This window comes from Petaurus breviceps, unplaced genomic scaffold, assembly GCF_028583685.1.
Source record: "Petaurus breviceps papuanus isolate PSGF00001 unplaced genomic scaffold, PetGlider_PUasm1.0 90897, whole genome shotgun sequence".
Classification (NCBI taxonomy): domain Eukaryota; kingdom Metazoa; phylum Chordata; class Mammalia; order Diprotodontia; family Petauridae; genus Petaurus; species Petaurus breviceps.
The window spans coordinates 13243438-13268215 of record NW_027187374.1 but is presented as its reverse complement, the minus strand read 5'-3'; the positions used below and the strand labels follow the sequence as shown (position 1 = coordinate 13268215).

Here is a 24778-nt window from a genome sequence, read left to right as displayed (position 1 = left end):
GGAATGGCTATTACAGTCATGGTGTATGAATGTAATGGAATACTATTATGCTATAAGAAATGAGGAGCAGATGAACTTTATGATAACCTGGAAAGACTTATGCTGAGTGAAGGGAACAGAACCTGGAGAACATTATACACAATTACAGACACACTGTATCTGTGATGACTAACTTTAATAGACTGGGCTCTTCTCAGTAATGCAGTGCTGCAAGACAACTTCAAAAGATGCATGATGGAAAAGGCTATCTACATCGAGAAAAGAATTACAGAGCTTGAATGCAGATTGAAGCAAACTATTTGCTCTTTCTCTTTTTTGTTTTGTTCCTTCTTTCTCACTGTTCACTCCATTGGTTATGATTCTTCTTTACAACTTGACTAATGTTTGATGTGAAGGTATATGTAGAACCTATATCAGATTGCAGGCTGCCATGGGGGAGGGGAGGAGGGGAGAGGAGAGGGAGTGACAGAAAAATTGGAACTCAAAAACTTGTGGAACTGAATGGTTTAAACTAAAAGTAAATAATTTTTTTTTAAGTGCTCAGCATTGTCAATAAAATACAAAGGTCATCACAAAACCTATATAAAAAATTTCCAATAATTCACAGATTTCCAGATTTATAAATCTGGAATTATTATATTTAGGCTTAATGTTCATCTAAAAGAAGGATTTCAGATTTCAGATTGCCTTTCAATCATTTAAGAAAGATTTTACTATAGACTATTTACCTAAGGATACTTAACATCACCTTCTTTACTGAATGGTACTTCTTAACTTGGAGCAACTAAGTGGCAAAGTGGATAAGCCACAGACCTGGAGTCAGGAAGACTCATCTTCAAACCTGGCCTCAAGCACTTACTAGCTGTGTGACTCAGGGCAAGTCACTTAACCCTATTTGCCTCAGTTCCTCATCTATAAAATGAGCTAGAGAAGGAAATGGTAAATCACTCCAGTATCTTTGCCAAGAAAACCCAATGTGGCAATGAAGAGCCAGACATAACTGAAACCAACGAACACAGAACAAGTTCTTAACTTCCTTTCTATTGTTGTTATACAAAATAATATGACTCCTGGAAAACACCACACACACACACACACACACACACACAGTTCTGCTATAAGGCTTCTTTTGTTTGGATCTGTTTTGGATCTGTATCTTGATTTCTCATAAAGTCATTAGCTTCCATTTGCTCCAATCTAATTCTGAAGAAATGATTCTCCTCAGTGAGCTTTTGAGATTCTTTTCCATCTGGCAAATTCAGCGTTTTAAGGCATTCCTCTCCTCATTGCCTTTTTGAGCCTCTTTTGCCATTTGAGTTAGTCTGTTTTTTAAGGTGTTATTTTCTTCAGTCAGGTTGTTGACTCTCTTTTCATGATTTTCTTGCATTATTCCCATTTCTCTTCCTAATTTTTCCTCCACTTCTCTTATTTGGTTTTCAAAATACTTCTAAAAGCTCCTCCATGGCCTGTAACCAATTCATATTGTGAGAATTGTGATTTTTGAAATATATTATTTAATGTGGTGGTCTAATGGTGGTCTAAGTGGTCCTAATGCTTATAAAATATATATGCAATAACACCATTTTATACCTTTCCATTGTTTTGACCCAAGCTAACCCTGTGTCAAACAGTCATTAACTATTTGTCAATTGCAGTGACTTGATGGCCACTCCTTTCCTGATGCCTCAAGATAATAAACTCAAACCCTTACACCCCACCCCCATCCAAGCTGAGTATAGATAGATAACTCCAAGAAACATCTGGGTCTAATTAGGAATGCCCTCTTCCACATCTTGCATTGATTATCTGTTCTCAATCAAGTCCATCTTTAGGATATAATACTTCTCTGCTTGGACCCCTATTTTAAGTATGTACTTCCCCAAGATGACTCCCTCTCCCTTGAATTGGGTGAGTTTCTTTGCATGAAGGAAAGACAAACTTCTGTCTGTACTGCCACAGTGTGTGAATGTGTGTGTATGCTTGTTCTGCATCCTTGCTGTACAACATAATAATAAAACTTGTGTGTACTAGCTTCCCGAGTACCAATTTCCTGTGAACCCAGGTCTTTCCTTTAACTCCAGTGGTGAGGCCAAATAAAGTAACTGAGATTTCTGAAAAAAGAGACTAGGTTTCTGGAAAACAGGAAAGAGAATTAGTAGTTTGGGGCTGAGCATATGGGAAGGAATTAAGAGACTGAATAACAGCATTCTGAATCCTCTGCCAGTGTTTGGAGAGTCATTAGTATAATATTAGAGGCACTGTACATAATTAAAAGGATACTTTCCCTTTGTACAATGGGCTGTTTCACATAATGCAACCAGCAGGGATCTTTTGGCTCCTTCTGAAGCAGAAGGAAGGTGTGTTGCCTCCTACCCAAAGTCAAAACAGAGTTTGCTGTTTCCCTGGTTGGAAGAGAACCCAGGTCAGAAGGTTTCTGACCCCTAACCCTTGGCACAAGGCTTCCAAGTATAGTCTTTTTTTTTTTAGCAGTTAAACTTTTCACTTCAATAAAATCAGAATATGTGCAGTGCTAGCATCTAAACTAATAAAATAAGCAATTACTAAACCTACAGTGACTTGAAGTTCAGTCTTTACATTCAGCAAATTTAAATCCATTATTGCATATACCTGTATCAACTCCTCTTAATAACCCTGATGAAGTTGTCTGTTCTATTAAGAGATGTAAATGCCCCAAAGATCTCTGCTGGAATCTGCTAGCAACCACCAGCTACAAAGATAAGTAAAGTAGGAAGAAAAGTGTTGTTAGAATTCTTTCAACAAGAGGGATGGTTAAGAATAACCCTTTTAAAGACTCCCCTGATCCCAATCCCAACCTCGACGAGGTAACTGGGGACTCCTTGAAGAATGATACTGCCTGCTTCCAGAGTCTATGCCAAATCCTTTTGGTGACAACTCAAGGCAGATACTGATAGCCCTTCTGAACATCAGAAAGAAAGAAGATCACTAATTCGCCCTGAGTTCTCGGCTCTGCTCAAAGACCTAAGACAGAAGTCAAACAAGTTATGCCACTGGCTAAATAGACTATCCCTGACTGGAGATGGCCTTTAAGCTATCCCCTGTTGAGCTGTGTCAATTTACTGCCATTTGTCATGTCACTGCAGTTCTAAAAAATCTCCAGGAGCTGCAGAGGAGATCTTGGCAAAACTGACTGACACATGGGGGCCAAGGAGGGTGCAGAGATTGATGGCTTGGAGAAACACTTGCCACATCCTATTCTCTTTACTGGCTCTGAAATCACCTGAGGGACTCTGTAACAGAGAAATGTTCCCTGCTGTGGGGAATAGGAATGATTTTGTGAATAAACCACAATACTGATGAGTAGTAAGTATAAGAGAGATAAGAAGGACCTGAAGAAGCCACCCTGGATAAAGCCATTCAAACCCTGCTCCTCAAAGGTATAATTCTATCTTCCTAATGATGGCTGAATCTGATATCATGCAAGAGGCTCTAGACTGTCTACACATGATGAAGAGAAATAAGAAGGGGCAGGACCCTCAGGTACTCCAATGAGGCTCCCAGGGAATTCAGACAACCAGAACATTAGCCTTGGGAGAACGAACAAAGATACCCAAGGACACTCAATCTGCCTTACAGTGGCACTTCTGAGAGCTGGGTGCTTCCAATTACATGATTTTGGTTAAGTCAGTGAGTGAACTTGAGGGACCTCCTATCAAGGTACCTGCAGAAAAGGGACAGGAGAAACAGTAGAGGCCCAGGATCAAGGCAGGAAAGACCATGAAGGCTGTGTCCCCAACTTGTAGGGAATCCAGAGGGAACACAGGGACAAGTCGAGGATAAGCACCCTTTCACAGCCCCTATAATCTGATGACCTACGAACAAGAAATGGTACATGGCCCTCCTGACAGGAGTACAGGTCAATCTTACTCCAGAGAATCCTGAAATTTATCATGGGATACTGTATCAGTAATGATACATGCAGATGCTGGGGAGGCGTAAGGCCAATAATACCAGCACACAGAAGGGCTGCTAGCACAGGTTTTTTGATCGACTTTTTTTTTTTTTGGAGGGGTAGGGTAGGGCAATTGAGGGTAAGTGACTTGCCCAAGGTCACAGGGCTAGTTTTTGTGTTAATTGTCTGAGGCTGGATTTGAATTCAGGTCCTCCTGACTCCAGGGCCCATGCTCTATTCACTGCGCCACCTAGCCACCCCTTTGATAGACTTTCCTAAAGTAAAGACAGCTTCAAAGGAGTCTACAATCTTACTTTAATTAAACAACATATAAGTAGAAAGAAGTGAGTATCCAAGAAAGAATCTAATAGACAGGGCTCCAACTATCTAAACAAAGTAATAGATACATAATCACCAAACCAGGATGCACCAACATCTGGGTTCTCAAAGCTGGGGGCCCCCTAAACTATGGCTAGCCAGAGTATCCTCTGGCCAAATAACAAAGAAACATTCTTCCCATGAGTGAGCCCCAAAGTAAAATACCAGCCTCCCAGCAGACATAGTTTTCAAATAATAGGCTCAGAGCCAGAAGGCATCACAACCCAGGTGACTCAATGCCTAATTGGCTCAGTACCAAATTGTGTGAAAGCTTCCTGCAAGCAAGCCTCCTATAAGCAAGCTCCTCCCCCAAGGCAATATAAGGGCTCTTTGTGACTCAGGATGTGTCACCGCTGTGAACTGTGAATACTATGTACCTTTAGACCTGGGAACATGGCCCCTATTCCAAAGAAAAAAGGGAACACATATGGTCACATTGGCCTGCTAATGAATGGGGAAGATCTTATATTCCGTTAACCCTAGAGACACACAAACTTATTAATAATGCAGGGACTAGGTGGTCATATTATCATAGGTAAATGCACTACAGCTAATCTAGAAGTGGGCTTCCCTCCTGGTTCCCCAAGCATAGGTTGTCATACCTGATAATCATCTCCCTTTTCCCATTACAGGCAAGGAAGTATGTTATGAGGTGTCAGTTTCAGTCTTAGGACAAATCCAAAGCCCTGACACTAACAGCAGGCTACATTCACTGGCAACTAGTCTTAGCTCTCTCTCCCTGAAAGAGTTGCTAATGCTGCTCAGTACAAACTTAAGCAGGAGACAGAGGGACAGTACCAGTAATTAAGGATTCATTACATGAAGATATGATTATCCCCACAGTATTCCCACTCAATTCTCCTATCTGGCCAGTCTAGAAAGGTTGTTTCTCCTATTTACGCTCTTCTGCCTAACATCATAGAGACTACTGAGAGTATACAGAATGCTCAGTGTGAATGGTTTGGTGTGAATGTTCATAATAGCATGTTTAATTTGGTTCCTATCTCCCCTGAAAGTCAATCTCAGGGGCTAGGTGGCGCAGTGAATAGAGCACCGGCCCTGGAGTCAGGAGGACCTGAGTTCAAATCTGGCCTCAGACACTTAACACAAAAAACTAGCCGTGTGACCTTGGGCAAGTCACTTAACCCCAATTGGCCTCCAAAAAAAAAGAAAGGGAAATAATTCAGGGCAGCCAGGTGGCGCAGTGAGTAACAGCACCAGCCCCAGAGTCGGGATGACCTGGGATCGAATCCGGACTCAGATACTTAGCACCACACCCAGAAAAAACTGGCCGTGTAACCTTGAGCAAGTTACTTAACCCCAATTGCTTAAAAAAAAAAGTCAATCTCAGTTTGCTTTTATTTTTGAAGGATCATGATTCATGTCCACATGTTTGACCACAAGAAAAACAGCAGCTGCAGACTGAGACAATCATCTTGTGGTCAAAGGCCATTAGTTTCCTATCCATAGTGATGGCTTCCAGACATCAGTAGGGGCAGAACTTAGTCCTGGTTGGTACTTTTTTTTTTTCCATTTTTCCATTCTAGAGCTGCAGTGAAAGGCAGGACTCCCATACTATGTTGCAGGAGGAGCCACAACACAAAATCATAATCCAAAAACTAAGCTATAGACAAGAGCAAACAGCAGCAAACTCCTACTGCCATAAAGACTAGGTACTAGAGAATTCCAACAAAGAATCTGAGAGGAAAGAAATAATTCTGAAATAATCACAGGTAGACACTCAGAAAAAAGAATGACTCGTCACAAGAACTCCAAGACCAGGCTGAAAAAGATGAAAGAACAGCCTTAACAAGAGATAAAAAATAAAATTAGTACACTTGGAAAGAGAACGGCTTAGAGCAAAAACCAGATCACTTACTCAGTTAAGTGACAGCCTGAAAAAGAGAATCAATCAAAGGGAACTCAATCATTCAATGAGGTAATAGGAAATAAATCAAAATACTCTTCTTGGAGCAGAGCTAAAATGGCAAATTAGGGGCAGCCACCCAGCTGAACTCTTCCCAACATTCCCCTCCAAATAATTTTAAAATAACATCTCAAATCAAATGTTAGAGTGGCAGAATCAATACAAGGTCAGAGTAAGACACTATTGATTAGAGAAATACAAATTAAAACAACTCTGAGGTATCACTTCATTCCTATCAGAAATGACAGTTGCTGGAAGGGATGAAGAAAAAGAAGTACACTAATAAACTGTTCGTAGAGTTTTGAACTGATCCAACCATTTTGGAGAACAATTTAGAACTATGCCCAAAGTGCTATAAAACCATGCATACCCTCTGACCCAGCTACTAGTTCTACTACTGCCCACTACTAGGTCTATTTCCCAAAGAGATCAAAGAAAATGTAAAGGGACCTATATGTACAAAAATATGTATAGCAGTTCTTTTTGTGGTGGCAAAGAATAGGAAATCAAAGGGATGCTTATCAGTTGGGGGATGGCTGAACAAGTTGTGGAATATGATTGTAATGGAGTACTATTGTTTTATAAGAAATGATGAGGGGGTGGTTTCAGAAATACATGGCAAGATCTATATGAACCAATGCAAAATGAAGCAAAAAGAACTGGTAGATCATTATGCACAGTAACAGCAATGCTGCAATGATGACCAACTGTTAAGGAACTTAGCTACTCTGATCAATACAATGATCCAAGATAATTTCAAATGACTCATTATGAAAAAATGAGCTCTCTCTCTTCAGAGAGTTGTCTAACTAGGGAACACAAATTGAAGTATAATTTTCTCACTTTATTTTTCTTGCTTTAAAAAAATAAGGCTAACATGGAAATGTTTTGCATGATTACACAAGTATAATTAATCATTGCTTGCCTTTTCAGTGGGTGAGTGAGAAGTGAGGAAAAGGGAGAGAATTTGGAACTCATAATTTAAAAAGAAAAGATGCTTTAAAAATAAATTAAAATGTTTAAAAATAACTCTTTCCTCTTACATTTGAAACACAAATGCAGGAGACAAGGGAGACCTTCAAAGGTAGAAATATTGAGGAACTTAAAAGGAGCTGATGATCAAATGAAGCAACTAGGTTACACTGTGGGAAAAAAAAGACTTGACTGAAAAACAGTCCGGCAGAAAGTAGGTACAGACCAAACCCTTCACACCACATACCAAGACAAGCTCCAAAGAGGTACATGATTTAGACATGAAGGGGGACATTTTAAGTAAATTAGAGGAGATCAGATGATTCACTGGAGATAAAATGGACAGTTCTAATTATATAAAATTAAAATTTTGTTTTTGTACAAACAAAACCAATGGAGCTAAAATTAGGAGAGAAGAAGAGGCAGGGGGAAATCTTTGCAACAAGTTTCTCTGATAAACGCCTCATTTCTAAGATTTATAGGAAAATGAGTCAAACTTAAAAGAGCCATTCCATAACTGACATATGGTCAAAGTATATGAATACACAGTTTTCAGAGAAAGAAATCCAAACTATCAATACTCATTAAAAAAAGTTCTAAATCACTAATAATTAGAGAAATTTAATTAAATTTACAATTAAAATTACTCTAAGGTACCACCTCATACCCATTACACTGGAAAGTTGACAAAAAAAGAGGAATGACAAATGCTGGAGCAGTTATAGAAAAAGAGATACATTAATACTTTGTTGATGAAACTGTGAACTGGTGCAGACATTCTGGAAAGCAATTTGGAATCAAAAAGCTACTAAACCAATACTTTGATTCAATATGGCAGTTAGTAGATAATAAAATATAGCAACACAGTATTGATAGTAGCACTTTATAAATGATTGTTCCATGTAATTCTTAAAACCACTTTTTAATAGTTGTGGTACACAATACAAATTTAAATAAGTGCTTCTATCAAAGTCTCTTCAGCAAAAGGTGGAAATGCAATTGGCTTCTGTCAGTGGGTTATACGGCCCACTGTTGAGTGAGTACAAATTAAATACCACTGGGCTCAAGGAATGATTAAAATGATATTCAGTAACTTTATAGTCTGATTAGAAATGCAATTCTCACTCATTCTGTGTGTGCCACGTTCAAGGATATGAATAGCTGAGGTAATTAATCATCCAATGTGCCTTACCCTTAATCTTTCCAGAGATATTTATTTATTTACAGGGTGTTTTCATAAATGTCATGAGGTAGAAATGAAGTGTTCACTTCTCGTTCACTAAATGGTTGTAAACTTGAGTTCTTCATTGAAATAAATTTACATTGTTTTCATTTAAAAAAATTGGTCAAAGAAAGAGGAAAAGGTCCCATATGCATGAAAACATTTATAGCAGTTCTTTTCATGATGACAAAGAATTAGAAACTGAGAGGATGTCCTTCAAATGTCAAATGGCTAAACAAGTTATAATACATAAATATAATGGAATACAGCTGGGTTATAATCCAGGAAGACTCAAATGAACTAATGCAGAGTAAAGTCAGCATAAATAGGAAACCAATCTATAAAGTAACAACAATATTGTTAAGACAAGCAACTTTGAAATACTTAGGAACTCTGATCAACAAATTAATCAATCACAATTCCTGAGGACTTTTGATGAAACATGCTATCCATCTCCGGATAGAGAGCTAGTAGAATCAATGCAAATTGAAGCAATTTTTTTTTTTGGATAGGGCTAATATGTGGGAATTTGCTTTACTTGACTACATATATTTTAATGAGTTTTGTTTTTCTTGCTTCCTCAAGAGGGAGGCAAATGTGGAAGGGAGAAAATTAGGAAATTAACATAAAACTGAATATTTAAAAATGTTTTTGAATTTTAAAAAATAGAACTGGAACTAGTTCTGGAAAACAGTTTAAATTCTGCCCCAAGACACCTATAAGCCATGTGACCCTGACCAATTCACTTGACTTCCCAGTCTCAGTTTTTTTATCTGTAAAATTGATATTAATAATAGCATCTACTTCATAGGGCTATTGTAATGACCAAATAAGATAACAAAGTGTTTTGCAAAACTTTAAATATTACCCCAAAAACTATGATAGTAGGGAGGAAAATAAATCACTATGTGGTTTCTGCTCCCCCTCCCCCTTTTCCTTTGTAAAAGGAGGTGGGGAGAGGTATACAAAAAGCATAAACATAACTCAATATGATAGAAGAAAAAATATTCATAGTCATAATAGTAAATGTCAATGGGATAAATTAAACTGCAAAACTGAGGAGGGTGGGTATTAGAGGTCTGACACCAACACCCTACAGTTCAGTTACAATGTTAGCACAAAATGAGGCACTTGTATGTCAATGAACCATTTGTATATCAATGAACCATTAACAGAAAGACCTTCCTTAGTTATAGCATAGAAAGATACAAGAGCACATAGCTTCAGTAGAATCAGCACCCCCTACCTACTTATGGAAACAAATCTGGGGTCAGCTGGAGAATGTCTCATGACTCTCATGGTTCAGAGATATTTACCAAATCTGAGAGGCCTGAACTTTATGTAGATAAGACTTTTTTGCACTTAGATGACCAAGAAGCCAGTCAATATGGCCAGAGGCTACTGTCAAGAGAGCTGCATTTGATCAAAGCACCTGCGCCAGCTTTGTTGCTGTAACAGGGATGTGAAGATCTTCCCTGCCCCTTAATAAGCCTAAGGGAATTTGAAGACCTTCCCTGATTTAAATATATACTCTGCTCCATAATAAGCTGAATGTAATCACATGGAATCTGTGATGGGAGGATTTTGCTGAATGTTGGAACAGAGCCCACAGGAAGCTGAGGGTAAGAGCAGTTAGACTGGAGGGAGGAGAGGACACATCTGAGGGAAGCAGTTAGACTTGTGAGTAAATGTTGCTTTGTAGGAAGGCTAAAGGATTCTGTGGGTCTCTGTGTTGTTATGGCTGATTAACTTCTTTGCTACTATGATGGAATCAGCTTACTGGTTTTGGGATTCAGTTTTATGGTGACTGAATAAATGTTTTGCTTCTGTCTTGTCTATGGAGAGTCTGTTATATTTTGCCATCAAGCACTATGCCGGTATATTTATAGATCACTGGCACTGTGAACATTGCATTGATGCTACAGTTGCCTTTTAGGGAAAACAAGCTTCATATTGAAGGAGTCTGGAGACAAGAGAAACCTTATTAGTATTGGTCCTATTGGGGGTGGCTAGGTGGAGCAGTGAGTAGAGCACTGGCCCTGGAATCAGGAGGACCTGGGTTTGAATCCGGCCTCAGACACTTGACACACACAAACACACACACACACACACACACACACACACACACAAACTAGCCATGTGACCTTGGGCAAGTCACTTAACCCCAATTGCCCTACCCTCCCCCCTCCAAAAAGCAAAAAACAAGTATTGGTCCTATTACAGTGGCAGAATGGATTAGAAAGCAGAATCCAACAATGTTATTTATAAAAAGAACATTTAAAACATAAAGATTCACATAGGGTTAAGAAGAGATGCCTATAATAGAATCTATTATACCTTAGGCAAATCCAAAAAAGCAGAGGTGTCAATCACAATCTCAGTTAAGGCAACAATAAAATTAAGATATAGCGAAAAGACATAGCAGGGAAACTACATTATAATTAAAGCCATCATAGATAATAAAATATCATTGTCAAATGCATATGCACCAAATGGTATAGTATTTAAATACCTAAAACAGGAATTCTTAACCTTTGTTTTATATAATAGACCCCTCTGGAAGTCTGGTAAAGCCTACAGACCCCATCACAGAATAATGTTTTTAAATGTAAAAAATTAAATCAATAACCATAAGTGCTACTATGTGCTTAGTACTGTGCTAATGAAATGCAAATTATTACACAGAAAATAAATTCCATTGATTTTTAATTTTTTAATTAAAATTTTATTTTTCTCTTTCCCATTCCCCACCATTCAAAAGAAAAAGAAAACCATTATAACAAATAGGCATAGTAAAGCAAAACAAATTTCTGCATCAACCATTTCTTATTCTAAAGCCCGAGTCTATCACGTATCTGTCAGCACTGAAATGCAGTTAGTAAAAAAATTTTTTAACTTAAGAACTCTCCACCTAAAGAAAAATCTAATTGAAATAGGAGGGTTAAATAAATAGCAAAATAATAATTGTTGAGGATATGTATGTGCTCTTTCCAGATTTAAATAAGTCTAACCAAAAGAGAAGAAATTAAAATTAAAATATTAAACTAAATTAAAAATCTGAAAAGAATTTTGTAAAGTTGAATGATAGATGACTACTGAATGGGAATCACAATGGGGATATATGGAAATCACATTTGCCCAGAATCATTATGAAAACTAATGATAATCTTAAAAGATAATCTATATAATTCAAAAAGTTTTTTGCAAGCAAAATAATACAATTAAAAGCAAAAAGGAAGCAATTGGGAATTTTTTGGAAATTTCACACCAAATTTCATTGATAAAGAAGCATATTCAAGGTATAGAAAGAATGAATACAATATATATGAGAACAAGAGCCATTCCCCAAGAGATAAGTGGTTAAAGGATTGTGTACTATTAACAACTACATGAAAGAATGCTGCAAATATCTAATAACTACCAAAAACAACTGTTTTCACTGAATACATAGCATACTGGCAAAGATAACAAAAGATGCAAATTATCAATGTTTGGGGAGTTGTGAAAAGACAGGCACACTAATGTAATGTTTGCAGAATTATGAACTGGTCTACACTTCTGAAAAGCATTGGGAATTATTCAATGAGAATAATTATGATGTCCATACCTTTTGGCCCATTGAGTCCTACACTAGGTATATACCCTAATGAATTCAAGGACAACAACAAAATCTATACAGCTACTACACTTTTTATAGTATCAAAGAATTGGAAACAAAATATATTCTAGTCAATTGAGGAACAGACAAACTAATTGTGGCACATGAATGTAATGGAATATTACTGTATTATAAGAAAATCAATCTACAGGTATTTATTATGTATCTACTATGTGTTAGGCATTGTAGATGTAAGTATAAAAAAATCCCCTATCCTAATGGGGGAGTCAATAAATATATACATATATGTAAACATATACTACATAAATATAGAAACAATACAAATATGTATTTGTAAAAGCAAGATAATTTGGGAAGGAAGACACTAGCAGTTGAAGGGGATAATGCTCTTCATGAAGAAGATGGTGCTTAAATGTCTTTAAAAAAGAGAGAGACTCCAGGACTCTGAGAAGATGGCAGAATAGGTGAGAAAAATCCAAGCTCTCAAGATTTTCCCCGACAAAAGAGATAAAATAGCACCTCAGGGTGAAAAAAGTGAGGGTAAAAATAAATAGGAATAGGGACACAACTGGGACAATCGCAGAAGATCTGAAGGAAAATCCCAGGAAAATGTTTAGAACCTGTGAAGAGTAAACATCTCCAGGTTAGGGTCTACTTAAACAACAAACAACAAGCCCTTGGAATAGCTGGGTTGGGAGGCTTCCTGGGCCCCAGCCACAGGAACTTTTACCTCCCCTCCTCCACCACAGTGAGGGGAGCTGAGCATCTGAGCCAGGCAAGATCAGGGGAGCCTATGCTAACAAGAAATGTCAGAACCAGCTGTGCTGTGGAAAACAGCACTGATGAGAAGGAACCAGCATATGCCTGGTGAGTACAGAAACAGTGGGGCAGAAAGCCCATGGCTGTGGGTACTTACAGGAGGTTGGAGGGATTGGCTTCGGTTCAAGGCTATAGGGAAGAACTGAAGATCAGAGGCCAAAAGCATCATCCTCCATACCCCAGGGATAGAGGTGTAAGGGTTATGGGATTTAAAGATCTTCCATGCCCCATTGGACTTGCTGACGTAGCAGGAAGGGGTGGAGCAAGAGGAAGCAGAAGCCAAACTAGAGTTCCTGCGGTGGCTGGCAGTGGTGGCGATGGTGGCAGCAGCAGCAGAGGCAGCGGCAGTGCGAAGCCCTTTTTGAGTTAGCCAGAATTTCTGCTAAGAACTCCTGCTGAGGACTGCCAGGGGCCGGAGCTGCTGGGAGCGCACTTCCCGGATGCTGGGTGGTTGCTGTGAGTGGGGAGAGGAGGACCTTTGCCTGAGGTAGCCTGTTCTGTTTTAAAGGCTTGAAAATGTGGGTGCTTTCTACTTTATCTACCTGTGCCAATGTCATAACTACTCTGATGGCTTTCACTTTCTGGTTTTGGGACTCAGTCTTTTGGTATCTTAATAAATTTTCTAGTTTATTCCCCCATATGGCAAGCATGATGTATTTTGTGATGGATAATTATATCAGCATATCTGTAATCTCCATAGGCACTGTGAATATGGCATTGCTGATACAAGAGGTGATTACAAAAATTAAGCTATTACTACAAAAAAATGCACAGGCAAAGGAGAAAAGAATCGAACCACAGTTATTATGGGAATAAAGAGGACCAGGATTCTTCTTCAGAGGAGGATATTGAAGCAAAGAAAACCAATTCTACCCCAAAGAGTAATGTCAAGTGGTCATCTGCCCAAAAAGAACTTTAAAAAGACTTTACATATTAAATGGGAGATTAAGCAAAAACTAAAAAAAAAAAAACATCCAAGAAAAATAAGAAGATTATGAAAAGAAAGTCAACCAATTAGAAAAGGAGATCCAGAATCTTAAGGAAGAAAATGACACCTTGAAAATTAGAATTAGGCAAGGAGAAGTCAGCACAGTTATGAGATCAAGAAATAATTAAACAAAATATAAAGAATGAAAAAATAGAAGAGAAAGTGAAACATCTTTTAACAAAAACAAATGATCTGGAGAACAGATCAAGAAAACATAAAAATAATCAGACTAACTGAAAGCTACAATCAAAAAGAGAATCTCGATAGAATAATACAAGAAATAATTAAAGAAAATTATTCTGCACCTCCACAGGGTTCTGGCTTACACCACCTCCAATCCATGTAAAAGGGGACTCTGAACAAACTTTGGGGCTACAGAACCCACAAAATGACACACAGAAGCTAACCTCCCGCTGAAGACAGCCTGGCAGGAAGCAGCCAGCGCAGTGCTCTGGGAGCCAAGCCCAGCCCCACACCTAGGCTTTAGCCCCAGGGGGGGCCTGACCAGCCACCGGCTGGAGGGACTCCAGATCATCAGCAGCTATGGCCGTTTCCAGAATTATCAACACATAGATGCTAAGGATAAAGTGAGAGGTCAGTGCAGTGTGGACTTTGGGACCCAGTAGTTGGGAGTACGTAGGCTTTTGCCCCTGGGGTGAGAAGCAGCTGAGGGCTACAACACAGACACTGCCACGCACCACTTCAGCTCCTCACCTGCAGAGTGTAGGGGGACCAAGCGACCAGTCTGAGGGGTAATTGCTCTTGCTTTAACCTGATTGGATCTGGATTGAGGTCTAGGGTGGAGGTGCTGGGGTGTGCAACCAGCTTGCCAGAGCATGTACAGGTTTCAGAAAGGGCACCCAACTAATACCTCCAGCAGCTGAGAAAACCCCAGCATTTGGTACAAACCTCCCCTGTCTGGTAGCAGAGTCCTACTGTGGCAAAAAGCCCAAAAGTCCAGTAATTGAGAGACAACTTGACCAGGCAAAGGAAGCAAAGCAAACAGAAGAATTCAACATTAGACTCCTATTTTGGGGACAAAAAGGATCAAAGCATGGAAGAGGAGGAAGATAGTGAAGTCAGAACTCCTGCACCAAAAGCTTCAAAGGAAAATACGAGCTGGTTACAGGCCATAGAGGACCTTAAGAAGCAGATAAGAGAAATGGAGGAAAAATTGGGAAGAGAAATGAGGACGATGCAAGAAAATTATGAAATGAGAGTCAACAGCCTGACTGAGGAAAATCACACCTTAAAAAACAGACTAACTCAAATGGCAAAAGAGGCTCAAAAATGCAATGAGGAGAAGAATGCCTTAAAAAGCCAAATTTGCCAGATGGAAAAAAAATCTCAAAAGCTCAGTGAGGAGAATCATTGCTTCAGAATTAGACTGGAGCACATGGAAGATAATGACTTTATGAGAAATCAATATGCTGTTAAACAGATCCAAAAAATGAAAGAATAGAAGGCAATGTGAAATATCTCATGGAAAAAACCACTGACCTAGAAAATAGATCCAGGAGAGATAACTTAAAAATTACTGGACTACTTGAAAGACACGATCAAAGAAAGAACCTAGAAATCATCCTCCAAGAAATTCTCAAGGAAAACTGCCCTGATGTTTTAGAACCAGAGGGCAAAATATAGTTTGAAAGAATCCACCACACACCTCCTGAAAAAGGTCCCAAAAAGAAAACTCCTAGGAATATTATAGGCAGGTTCCAGAATTCCCAGATCAAGGAGAGAATATTACAAGCAGCCAGGAAGAAACAATTTGAATATTGTGGAAACACAATCAGGATAACTCAGGACCTGGCAGGTTCTACACTGAGGGATCGAAGGGCTTGGAATATGATATTCCGGAGCTGGGATTAAAACCAAGAGTTACCTACCCAGCAAAACTGAGTATCATGTTGCAGTGGAAAATATGGTCATCCAGTGGAATAGAGGTCTTTAAAACATTCTTGATGAAAAGACCAGAGTTGAATAGAAAATCAGACATTCAGATACAAGAAGCAAGAGAAGCATTAGAAGGTAAACAGGGAAAAGAAATCATAAGGAACTTATCAAAGTTGAACTATTAACATTCCTACATGGAAAAATGATAATTGTAACTGATGAAACTTTTCTCAGTATAAAAATAGTGGAAGGGAATACACACACACACACATATATGTCTATATTGGGGGATATATGGGCGTATGAATACATATGTGAATGTGTGTATGTATATACACAGGTATACATAGATAGAGGGCACAGGACCAATTTAATAGGAAAGGATGATACTTAAAAGGTGAAATTAAGAGGTGAGAGAGGAGATGGGGAGAGACAGAATGGGGTAAACTATCTCATATAGAAGAGGCAAGGGAAAATGGTTACAATGGAAGGGAAGAATAGGAAGGCAAAAGGGAATGGGTCAACCTTATTTTCATTGAATTTGGCTCAGGGAGGGAATGAAATACACACTAAATAGGGTATCTCACCCTACAAGAGAGTAGGGGGGAAGGGGATGAGAGGGGGGATGATGGAAGGGAGGGTAGGCTGGGGGGAAGGGAAGTTGGAAGCACTCACTTTTGAAAAGGGACAGGATTAAAGTAGAGAATAGAACAAGTGGGAGGTGGGATAGGAGGAAGGGAAATATAGTCAGTCTTTTACAATATATCTACTATGTTAATGTTTTGCATTAGCCACACATGTACAACCTATACTGAACTGCTTATTTTCCCAGTCAGGGTGGGTGACAAAGGAGGAAGGGAATGAATCTGGAATTCAAAGTTTTAAAATCTAATGTTTAAATAAATAAATAAATAAATAAATATATATATATATATATATATATATATATATATATACACACACACACACATATATTATACATACTATCATTCATACTATTTTACATGTAACTGGGAAATAAGATATACAGGCACTGGGGCATAGAGATCCACCATGCCCTAGTGGAAAAGTCGAAGGGGGTATGGGAGAAGATATGGGAGAGGACAGATTGGAGGAAGGGATATCCTGTGGAACTGCTATTTTGGGGTGGTGGGTAGGGGAAAAACGGGGAGAAAGTTTGTAACTCAAAAGCTGGCAGAAATGAATGATGTAAATCAGAAGTTAATAAAGCATTTGAAAAATGAAAATAAAATAAAATAAAAAGAAAATTGTTCTGAAGCATTAGAATGAGGGAGGAAAGTAGAAATAGAAAAAATCCATCAATCACCACTTAAAAGAGTTCCTATGAGGAAAACTCTTAGGAATATTATAGTCAAATTCTGAAATCCCCAGCTCAAGGATAAAATATTAAGAGCAAAAAGAAAGAAAAATCAATGTAAATATGACTGCCACAATTAGAATCACACAAGACATGGCAGCAGAAACACTAAAGGATCACAGGTCTTGGAACACTATATACAAAAGAACAAAAGAACTGGGGTTCTGGCCAAAAATATCATACCCCATAAAGTTAAGCATAAACTTGAATGAAAATAAAATGGACATCTGATCAACTGTCAGACTTCCAGCACTTTGTTTAAAAAATAAAAACAAAAAACTTTAATTTAATAGAAGATTTGATATACAAGAACCAAGAGAAAATTAAGATACATACCAAAGACTGGTTGCAAGAGATTCAATAAGGACAGACCATTTACCTTTTTTATGTATATAAAATATAAAATGTACGTCTAAGATTATCATTAGCAATTGAGTAGTTTGTAAGAAAGATTGGGGTAGACCTCAGTGTGACGTGACTTAAGAAAAACCATCTAGATACAGTTAAAAAGAGTAACTATCTTATACAAATGAGGTGTGAGAGGAAGAACCGACACAGAGGAATTACATGGGGGAGGAGGGCTGGTAGTTCTGGTAACTGACTTACATGGGGAATGAGTTCAAGAGGGAGCAATACATATATACCCAGAAGAGCATAAAAGTCTTCTAAATTCAGATGAAATAAAATGGTAAGGGATTAGGGAGGGGGGAGATGATAAGGAAGGGATCTCTAGAGAAGGTGAGGGAATAGGTTAAAAGGGGGATATAGAAGGGTGTTGAGATCAATGAGAATGGGAGGATAAGGGAGGGATCTTTAGAGGGGATGGTGAGAGAATAGCTTAAAGGAGGTTGTAGAAGGGTGTTTAGATTTATGGGGATGGGAGGATAGGGGAGGGATCCTTAGAGGAGGGTAGATTAAGTAACAGGAGGGCAAGGCAGTAGGTAGAAGTAAACCAGAAGAGTCAGGAAAAACAGGATATAAGATACACATAAACATAAAAATAAAGATCAGGTGTAGAATTTGTTAGGGAAAGGATATGTCTATATATGTATGTATGTATGTGTATATATGTATATTTGTATGTATATATCTATATATAAATATATCCACACTTAATTGCAGCCTTCTGAGGGGTAAGGAAGGGGGTAAAAAAAGAGAGAAAGGACACTATGAGGTAGAGAGGAAAGGAATATATTCTAAGCATGTGGAACAGTTAGTGCTGAAGCATAGAGACAGGAGATACCATGTGCCAAGCACCATACTAAGCCCTGGGGATACATAAAAGGGGCCAAAGACAGTCACTGAACTCAAGGAACTTATACTCTAGTGGAGATTATGATATATAAATGTAAATATTATTGTATTGTAATAAGTGCCAAGAGGGACAGTTGGAGTAACCTAGGATGATACTTAAAAGGTGAAATTGAGAGGTGAGAGAGGAATATAATGAGAAGAGATGGGGAGAGACAGAATAGGGTAAATTATCTCATATAAAAGAGGCAAGGGAAAACTGTTACATCGGAAGGGAAGAACAAGAAGGCTAAAGGGAATGCATCAACCTTACTCTCATTGAATTTGGCTTAGGAAGGGAATGACACACACTAAATAGGGTATAATTTTTGTTTACATGCAACTGGGAAATAAGATATACAGGCACTGGGGTATAAAGATCCATCTTGCCCTACTGGAAAGTCAGAGGTGGGATGGGGAAGGATATAGGAGAGAGCATATTGGGTAGGGGGTATACAGTGGGATCACTGTTTTGGGGTGGTGGGTAGGGGAAGGACAGGGAGAAATTTTGTAACTCAAAATCTTGTGGAAATGAATGATATAAACTAAAAATAAACATAAAATTTCATTGAAAAAAATAAAATTCAGTATAAAAAATTCATAATATATTACTAAAAGGGATTGTTTGTGAGCACTCAGAAAAGAGTGATCATTAAAAATCAGCATAGCTTCATCAAGGATAGATCATGCTGCACAACCTCATTTCCTCTTCTGACAGGATAAACAGAATGCTGGATAAGTAGAATGCTATATTTAAACTTGACAAAGTTCTTCATGTTGTCCATTCATACAGATGAATAAGACAGAGACAGGGATCAGATAAAATACCAGATCTTAGCTGGAAGAGGATGAAAAAAAAGAGGTAATTTATGAGTTGATGTCAACTTAGAGGCTGTGTCATTTATCACTGCCTTGAATTAACCAATAAACAAGCAATTTATTAAACACTATGTATCAGGCATTGCTCTAGGTACTGGAGACACAAAAAACAAATATGAAATAGACCTTGTCCTCAAAAAGTTATTAGGAAAATAGCACTATGGAGAGTAGTGTGTCTGTGTGTGTGTTTGTGCATATGTGAAGTAAATGAAAAATATATACAAAATAGATAAAAAGTAATTGAGGAAGGCACTAGCAGCTGGGAGGAATTAAAAAAGGTCAAATGGAGGAGGTGGAATTTGAGGTGAGCTTTGAAAGAAGCTTAGGGTTATGAGTCTGAAGACAGAATAAAGTGAATTCTATACATGGGAGTCAGCTCATGCAAAGCCACAGTGATGGGATGTTTTCTATGAGTACATAAGATCTTAAGCTTGAAGGAACCTCAGAGCCCATCTACTCTAACATCCACATTTTACAAATGAGGAATTTATGTCCAACATACCTTATGTGATTTGCCAAAGTTCACACAGATAATAAACATCAGAAGCAGTATAGGCCAGTTTAAATGATGCAAAGTCAATAGACACCACAATTTTGTGGTGCCTTTGCAGAGATTTCCTAATGCTAATATTTTTTAAGAAATATCACCCACAGCACAGGCTAGGTTATTTCAGGTTCTCAAAGTCAATTTTTAAGTGGTTTTGTAGCTCTTTAAACAAAGACAGCTGATTCAAAATTAATTTTTCTGCATAACTAAAACCACAACACCTTTTGGAAATGACAAACTATGGGGCTCACCTCACTTATGAGTTTTAACCCTGATAGGAGTGACTGAAAATTAATTTTGTGTTATTTTCATACAAATTCCTTTATTCCTGTGTTTATAAACATTGCAACCCAGAATTCTGTGGTGGCAACAAAGTGTGTGTTTCCTTCCAGTCAATCTCAAAGAGTTACAGATAATGGTATTCGGGTGTTATGTTTTCTACCCTTGTCATTTAACTTTTCCTTATGTCCTTGAGTCCAGGACTCAGGAAAAACCACAGATAGATGCAAGGGCATTTCAAATTGAATTTTAAAATCTAATAATTAGTTTTTCCAGCTAAAATGATTAATTGTAGTCTATTTCAATTAACACAATAATTATCAATAGCTGAGTCTAACTTCTATCTACTTGACCAACTATTTCAAATGAAACATTTCATAAAATGAGTGGGAAGGAATCAAAAGACTCCTACCATGGAAAAGTGTATTTTTCATTTTTTTTTAGAATTTAGCATATAATGGGAATTTTCTCTACTGTTATTCAACAATGGACACTGCATCTTTCCTTTATAAGTAACGTTAAGAACCTATCCTAAATTACAGCTTATCAGATGAGTATTTCTCCTTTTCGAGGTAAAACTTCCTGTTGCTTACCAATCAAGTTTTCTGGTCCCCAAACAAGGAAATTGCGAAAACATAACCAGTAATGTGTATGAGTCCGCTTCAGTACATCCGCTCCCCTCCTGGTTAGCTCCAGCCCAGAATACGTGAAAAGGTCGCTAGGTGGCGCAGTGGGCTACAGGACCTGGAGTCAGGAAGACTGATTTCAAATATGACCTTAGACACCTACTAGGTAGCTGTGTGACCCTGGGCAAATCACTTAACCCTGTTTCCTCATCTGTAACATAAACTAGAGTAGAAAATGGCAAACCACTGGAAAAGAAAACCCCAAATGGGGTCACGATAAGTCGGACATGGCTGAAATAACTGAAAGACAACAAAATTACTTGAGAATCAATATTCTCTCCCAAATTAGGGATAAATTTCTCGACAAATTAACATCCAGACAGGACTCCCAGGCCAACCGCGCTGCCACAATGCAGGGATGGCCCGCGGCAGTGCAATCCATCACTCTTCTGGTACAAAGATTGTCATGGGTGTGCAGCCGGGGCGTGACTGCCCGCACCTCCCCTCCCCAAAGGCTTTCCAGCTAGAGGGCACAAGCCGCCACTCACCCCGGCATAATACACTTTATTGGCTCTCTTGATCTTGATGTCCAGGACAGTCCCCATAGTGAGGCAGAAGAAGCAATGGGGGGCACTTCCTACTCCTGCAGCCTCTGCTCCTTACTCTCTCTTCTTCTTCCCAGCAGCCATGGAGTCACGTGACAGCACCTCGGGTCACGAGATAGATTCCACTACCCTTCCTCTTTCTCTCCCCCTTCTTCATGGCGTGCCTCTCAGCCTCCCGCCCGTACACGAAGCCGTGGTCCGTGCTGTGTGCGCGCTTCTCCTCGCCTCGCAGAGAAGCTGGCCTCCTTCGCGACCAGCGGGCTCCGGCGTGAAGCAGGAGGGCCGGGGCGCGCGCTTCCCCCGTCGCCACAGCAACGAGAGAAGCCCTGGCGCCGGAAATGGGGGGAGAAGGGCGGGCAGCCCCGCCTTCCTTCCCTCTCTTCCGGGTTTAGAGAGGAAAGAGGCTAGAGGCACCAAGGGGCACTTGGTTAAGAGGGGCGCCCTCTGGTGTGTGATGGGAGAACCAAGTTCGACACCTGGCCCCAGGGGGGTCCCAATGTTTCAAATAGATGCCTCTGTACTCTTCTAGGCCAGCTCCACCCTGCCCATCTCAAACTGCGCGCGCAGCCTCGGGTTTCTCTCAACGTTGTGAGCAAGTCTCTTTGTAACGCTATAGATAATTATGTTCAAGATTCCTTTCAGGTTCAATTTATCCATGACTAACTTTCTTAATACAATAAAAATTTGGGCCACTTTAAAATCATCTTGTATCTATGCAAAATACGAGTCAAATTATCTGCATTATCAAATGGTGTATGTAATGGTCTAAAGTGTAAAAGGACAGATAAATGTGACCTATTAACTTTTAAATAAACATTTAAGACAGCTAGGTAGTATAGTGGACTGATTTAAAATCCCGAAGATCTGATTTCAAATCCTGAAGCGCTTATTTTGAATTCTAGCTATTACTTGTTACCATTGTTACTATTATTAAATGTTACTTCCTTAAGTAATTTATTTGTATCTTACTGTATTGAAGAGCAAAGAAACCATCTTTAACTTGTTATTAATCAAGCAGTCAATAAAGGTTAAAAAAAATAGGGAACAGTTCCTGCATTCAAGAAGGTTACAGTAGACCAGCAAGTAAACAAAAAAATATAAACAAAATGGGAGATAATGGGAGACAGTAGCATTGTTGGAGGAGGGGTATGTGGAGAACAGAAAGGTTGCATGAAGTTCATGTAGGAGGTAATTCTTGAAGAAGACCTTTAAAAGAGGCTTTTTGGTGTTGTTCAGTAGTGTCTGACTGTGCCCCATTTGGGGTTTTCTTGGCAAAGATACTAGAGTGGTTTGCCCTTTCCTTCTGCTCATTTTACAGATGAGGAACAACAAGGTTAAGTGACTTGTCCAGGGTCACACAGCTAGCAATTGAAGTCATGAGGAAATCTTTCTAATTCTAAGCCCTAAGAAGGAGGATAGGGATTCTAAAAGAAGGAAATGAGGTGAAGTTCAGGAATGGGAGTACGTTTGTTCAAAGACATGGAGAAGGAGCATTGTGTATGAGGTAAGGCAAACAATCCAGTTTGTAGTTTATAATTTCACTCACAGTAGAGTGAGTGAAGAGGAATGATAATGTAAATGAGTCTGTAAAGGTACACTGGAGCCAGGTTTTGAGGAGTTTGTAATTGATTCTACAGGTAAATATATAGCTACTGAAACTTTTCCAGCAGAAGCATGAAAACCTTAGTCAGAAAAACTGTTAATACAATGACTGAAAATTAATACCAAATGTAATATTACCTGCCACTCCATTGAGTGATCCTAGTAATTGTCACAATTTCAGTAATGACTTTGCATTTGTATTCTTAAGATATTTACTTTTGATTTGGCTGAGTTGAACCACACCCTAAGTTACTACCCTGGGATTTTACCTTGTAGAGGAACCTAGCTTGAGCTGAATCTCCTAATGTCCTTGTCCATCCTGTTCATTGGGATTTATGGCAAGTTAGATCATGAAGGGTAAATTAACCAGAGTGAGTAGGTATTCTTGCCCAGATTGCCAAGGGCAGTTGGGATCTCATAATGTAACCTCTCCCCATTTTCTCCTGAAAGCATAAGAACCTTTTAGGGTGAGTGCTGATGGGACATCCCCCAGGGTGGCAGGTTTGCTACCCTGTTATCTGATTAAGGATGCTTTATTCCTCCACTCATGAGTTTAATTTATTTCAGGACTTAACATTAAATGGTGGCAGCATTCGTGGGATTCATTGAAGATTACATCTTCCAGGATCCCAGAGGTGAGCATCTAGAATTCTGTCTATTATCAGCCCTATATTTGTTGATGTGTGCTTTCTCAAATACCTGCTTCAACAGAGAGACTAGCAGAATGAAGGTTTAAACTCAAGTACCTCTGGGTTCTTTTTCTCATGTCGTCTATGTTTAATATCAAACTATTCTTTTCCTGAAGCCACCATCACACATCTTTGAATGTTTTGTTTATTTGTCTATTAATTTACTTATCGGTTTGTGTTTCCCTGTGCCTTTGTGGCTCTCATAGCTTGTGTGAATGTCATTTGGGCACCCTTGTTAACCACTCAGGGAAATTCCAAACTTTCAAAAAGATCTTTGCTTTCCTTTTACTTCCCTGAATTAGTCAAGTTTGGAAAATTTAACAGTAATAAGTACTAAAGTCATGAATGAAATATTCAATAGAATGAATAGAATCTGGTATATGATTGAAATGTAAAAGAAAGTTGGGTAAACTGAGTAATGGGTTTGGCAGTCTTGTAAAGAAAAATAAAGGCTTGAGGGAAAATATGGAAGCGATATAAGAAGGTTTGGGTTTTCAAACCAAAAGAAAGTTGCATTAAAAAAAATGAAGTGTTTTGAAAGGATTTGAGGAAGTCTGACATTAAGTAAAAAGATTGAAAGATATAATAGTAATGTCAGATTTGCAGCTTGATTTAAAAGCCAGTAGAGAAAGTTATAGAGGGCTAGGAGAAATTCAATAAGCAATGTGTTCCTAAGTATGATAATTGAGGTACATTACTGTTACCTTTAAAATCTTTGCCAATAGATTTGCTGGAAATAGAGAATGCCATAATATGAAATCCTTGGAATAAATAGATCTTGTATAAATATAATATTAAATAATTGAAATTATCAATTGAGATTGTGTATGATATCATTTGGAAAAGAGATCCAGGTGAAGTTGAATTTATTCTGGTCTTATTTTATGTGAGTGTCTCTCCTAGAATGTATTATACTATATGGATAAGGAAACTTATTAGCTGTATGATTTTGAGAGAAGTATTATTTTTAATTTTTTATTCCTTTTAAACTTAAATACAACAAGAAAACAAGAAAAGAAAAAAAAGAACATTTCCATGTACACAGCAGAACATGAGAGGATTCAATATGAAACAATAAATTCCCATTTCATGAAAACCTATGTAATAAATCCTGTTTTCAAAGCTACCCAG

At 38.5% G+C, this 24778-nt stretch overlaps 1 protein-coding gene across 1 annotated transcript in view; it reads right to left on the bottom strand.

Annotated features, from left to right (window-relative positions):
• The window catches only part of VPS26C (VPS26 endosomal protein sorting factor C), an 80836-nt gene extending 59353 nt beyond the window's left edge, over positions 1 to 21483 (bottom strand). The window contains exon 1 of the mRNA XM_069075025.1: positions 21300 to 21483. Coding sequence (XP_068931126.1) covers positions 21300 to 21356 — 57 coding nt within the window. The 5' untranslated portion in view covers positions 21357 to 21483. The remainder of the gene's footprint in view (positions 1 to 21299) is intronic.
• Between the last annotated feature and the right edge of the window lie 3295 nt (positions 21484 to 24778).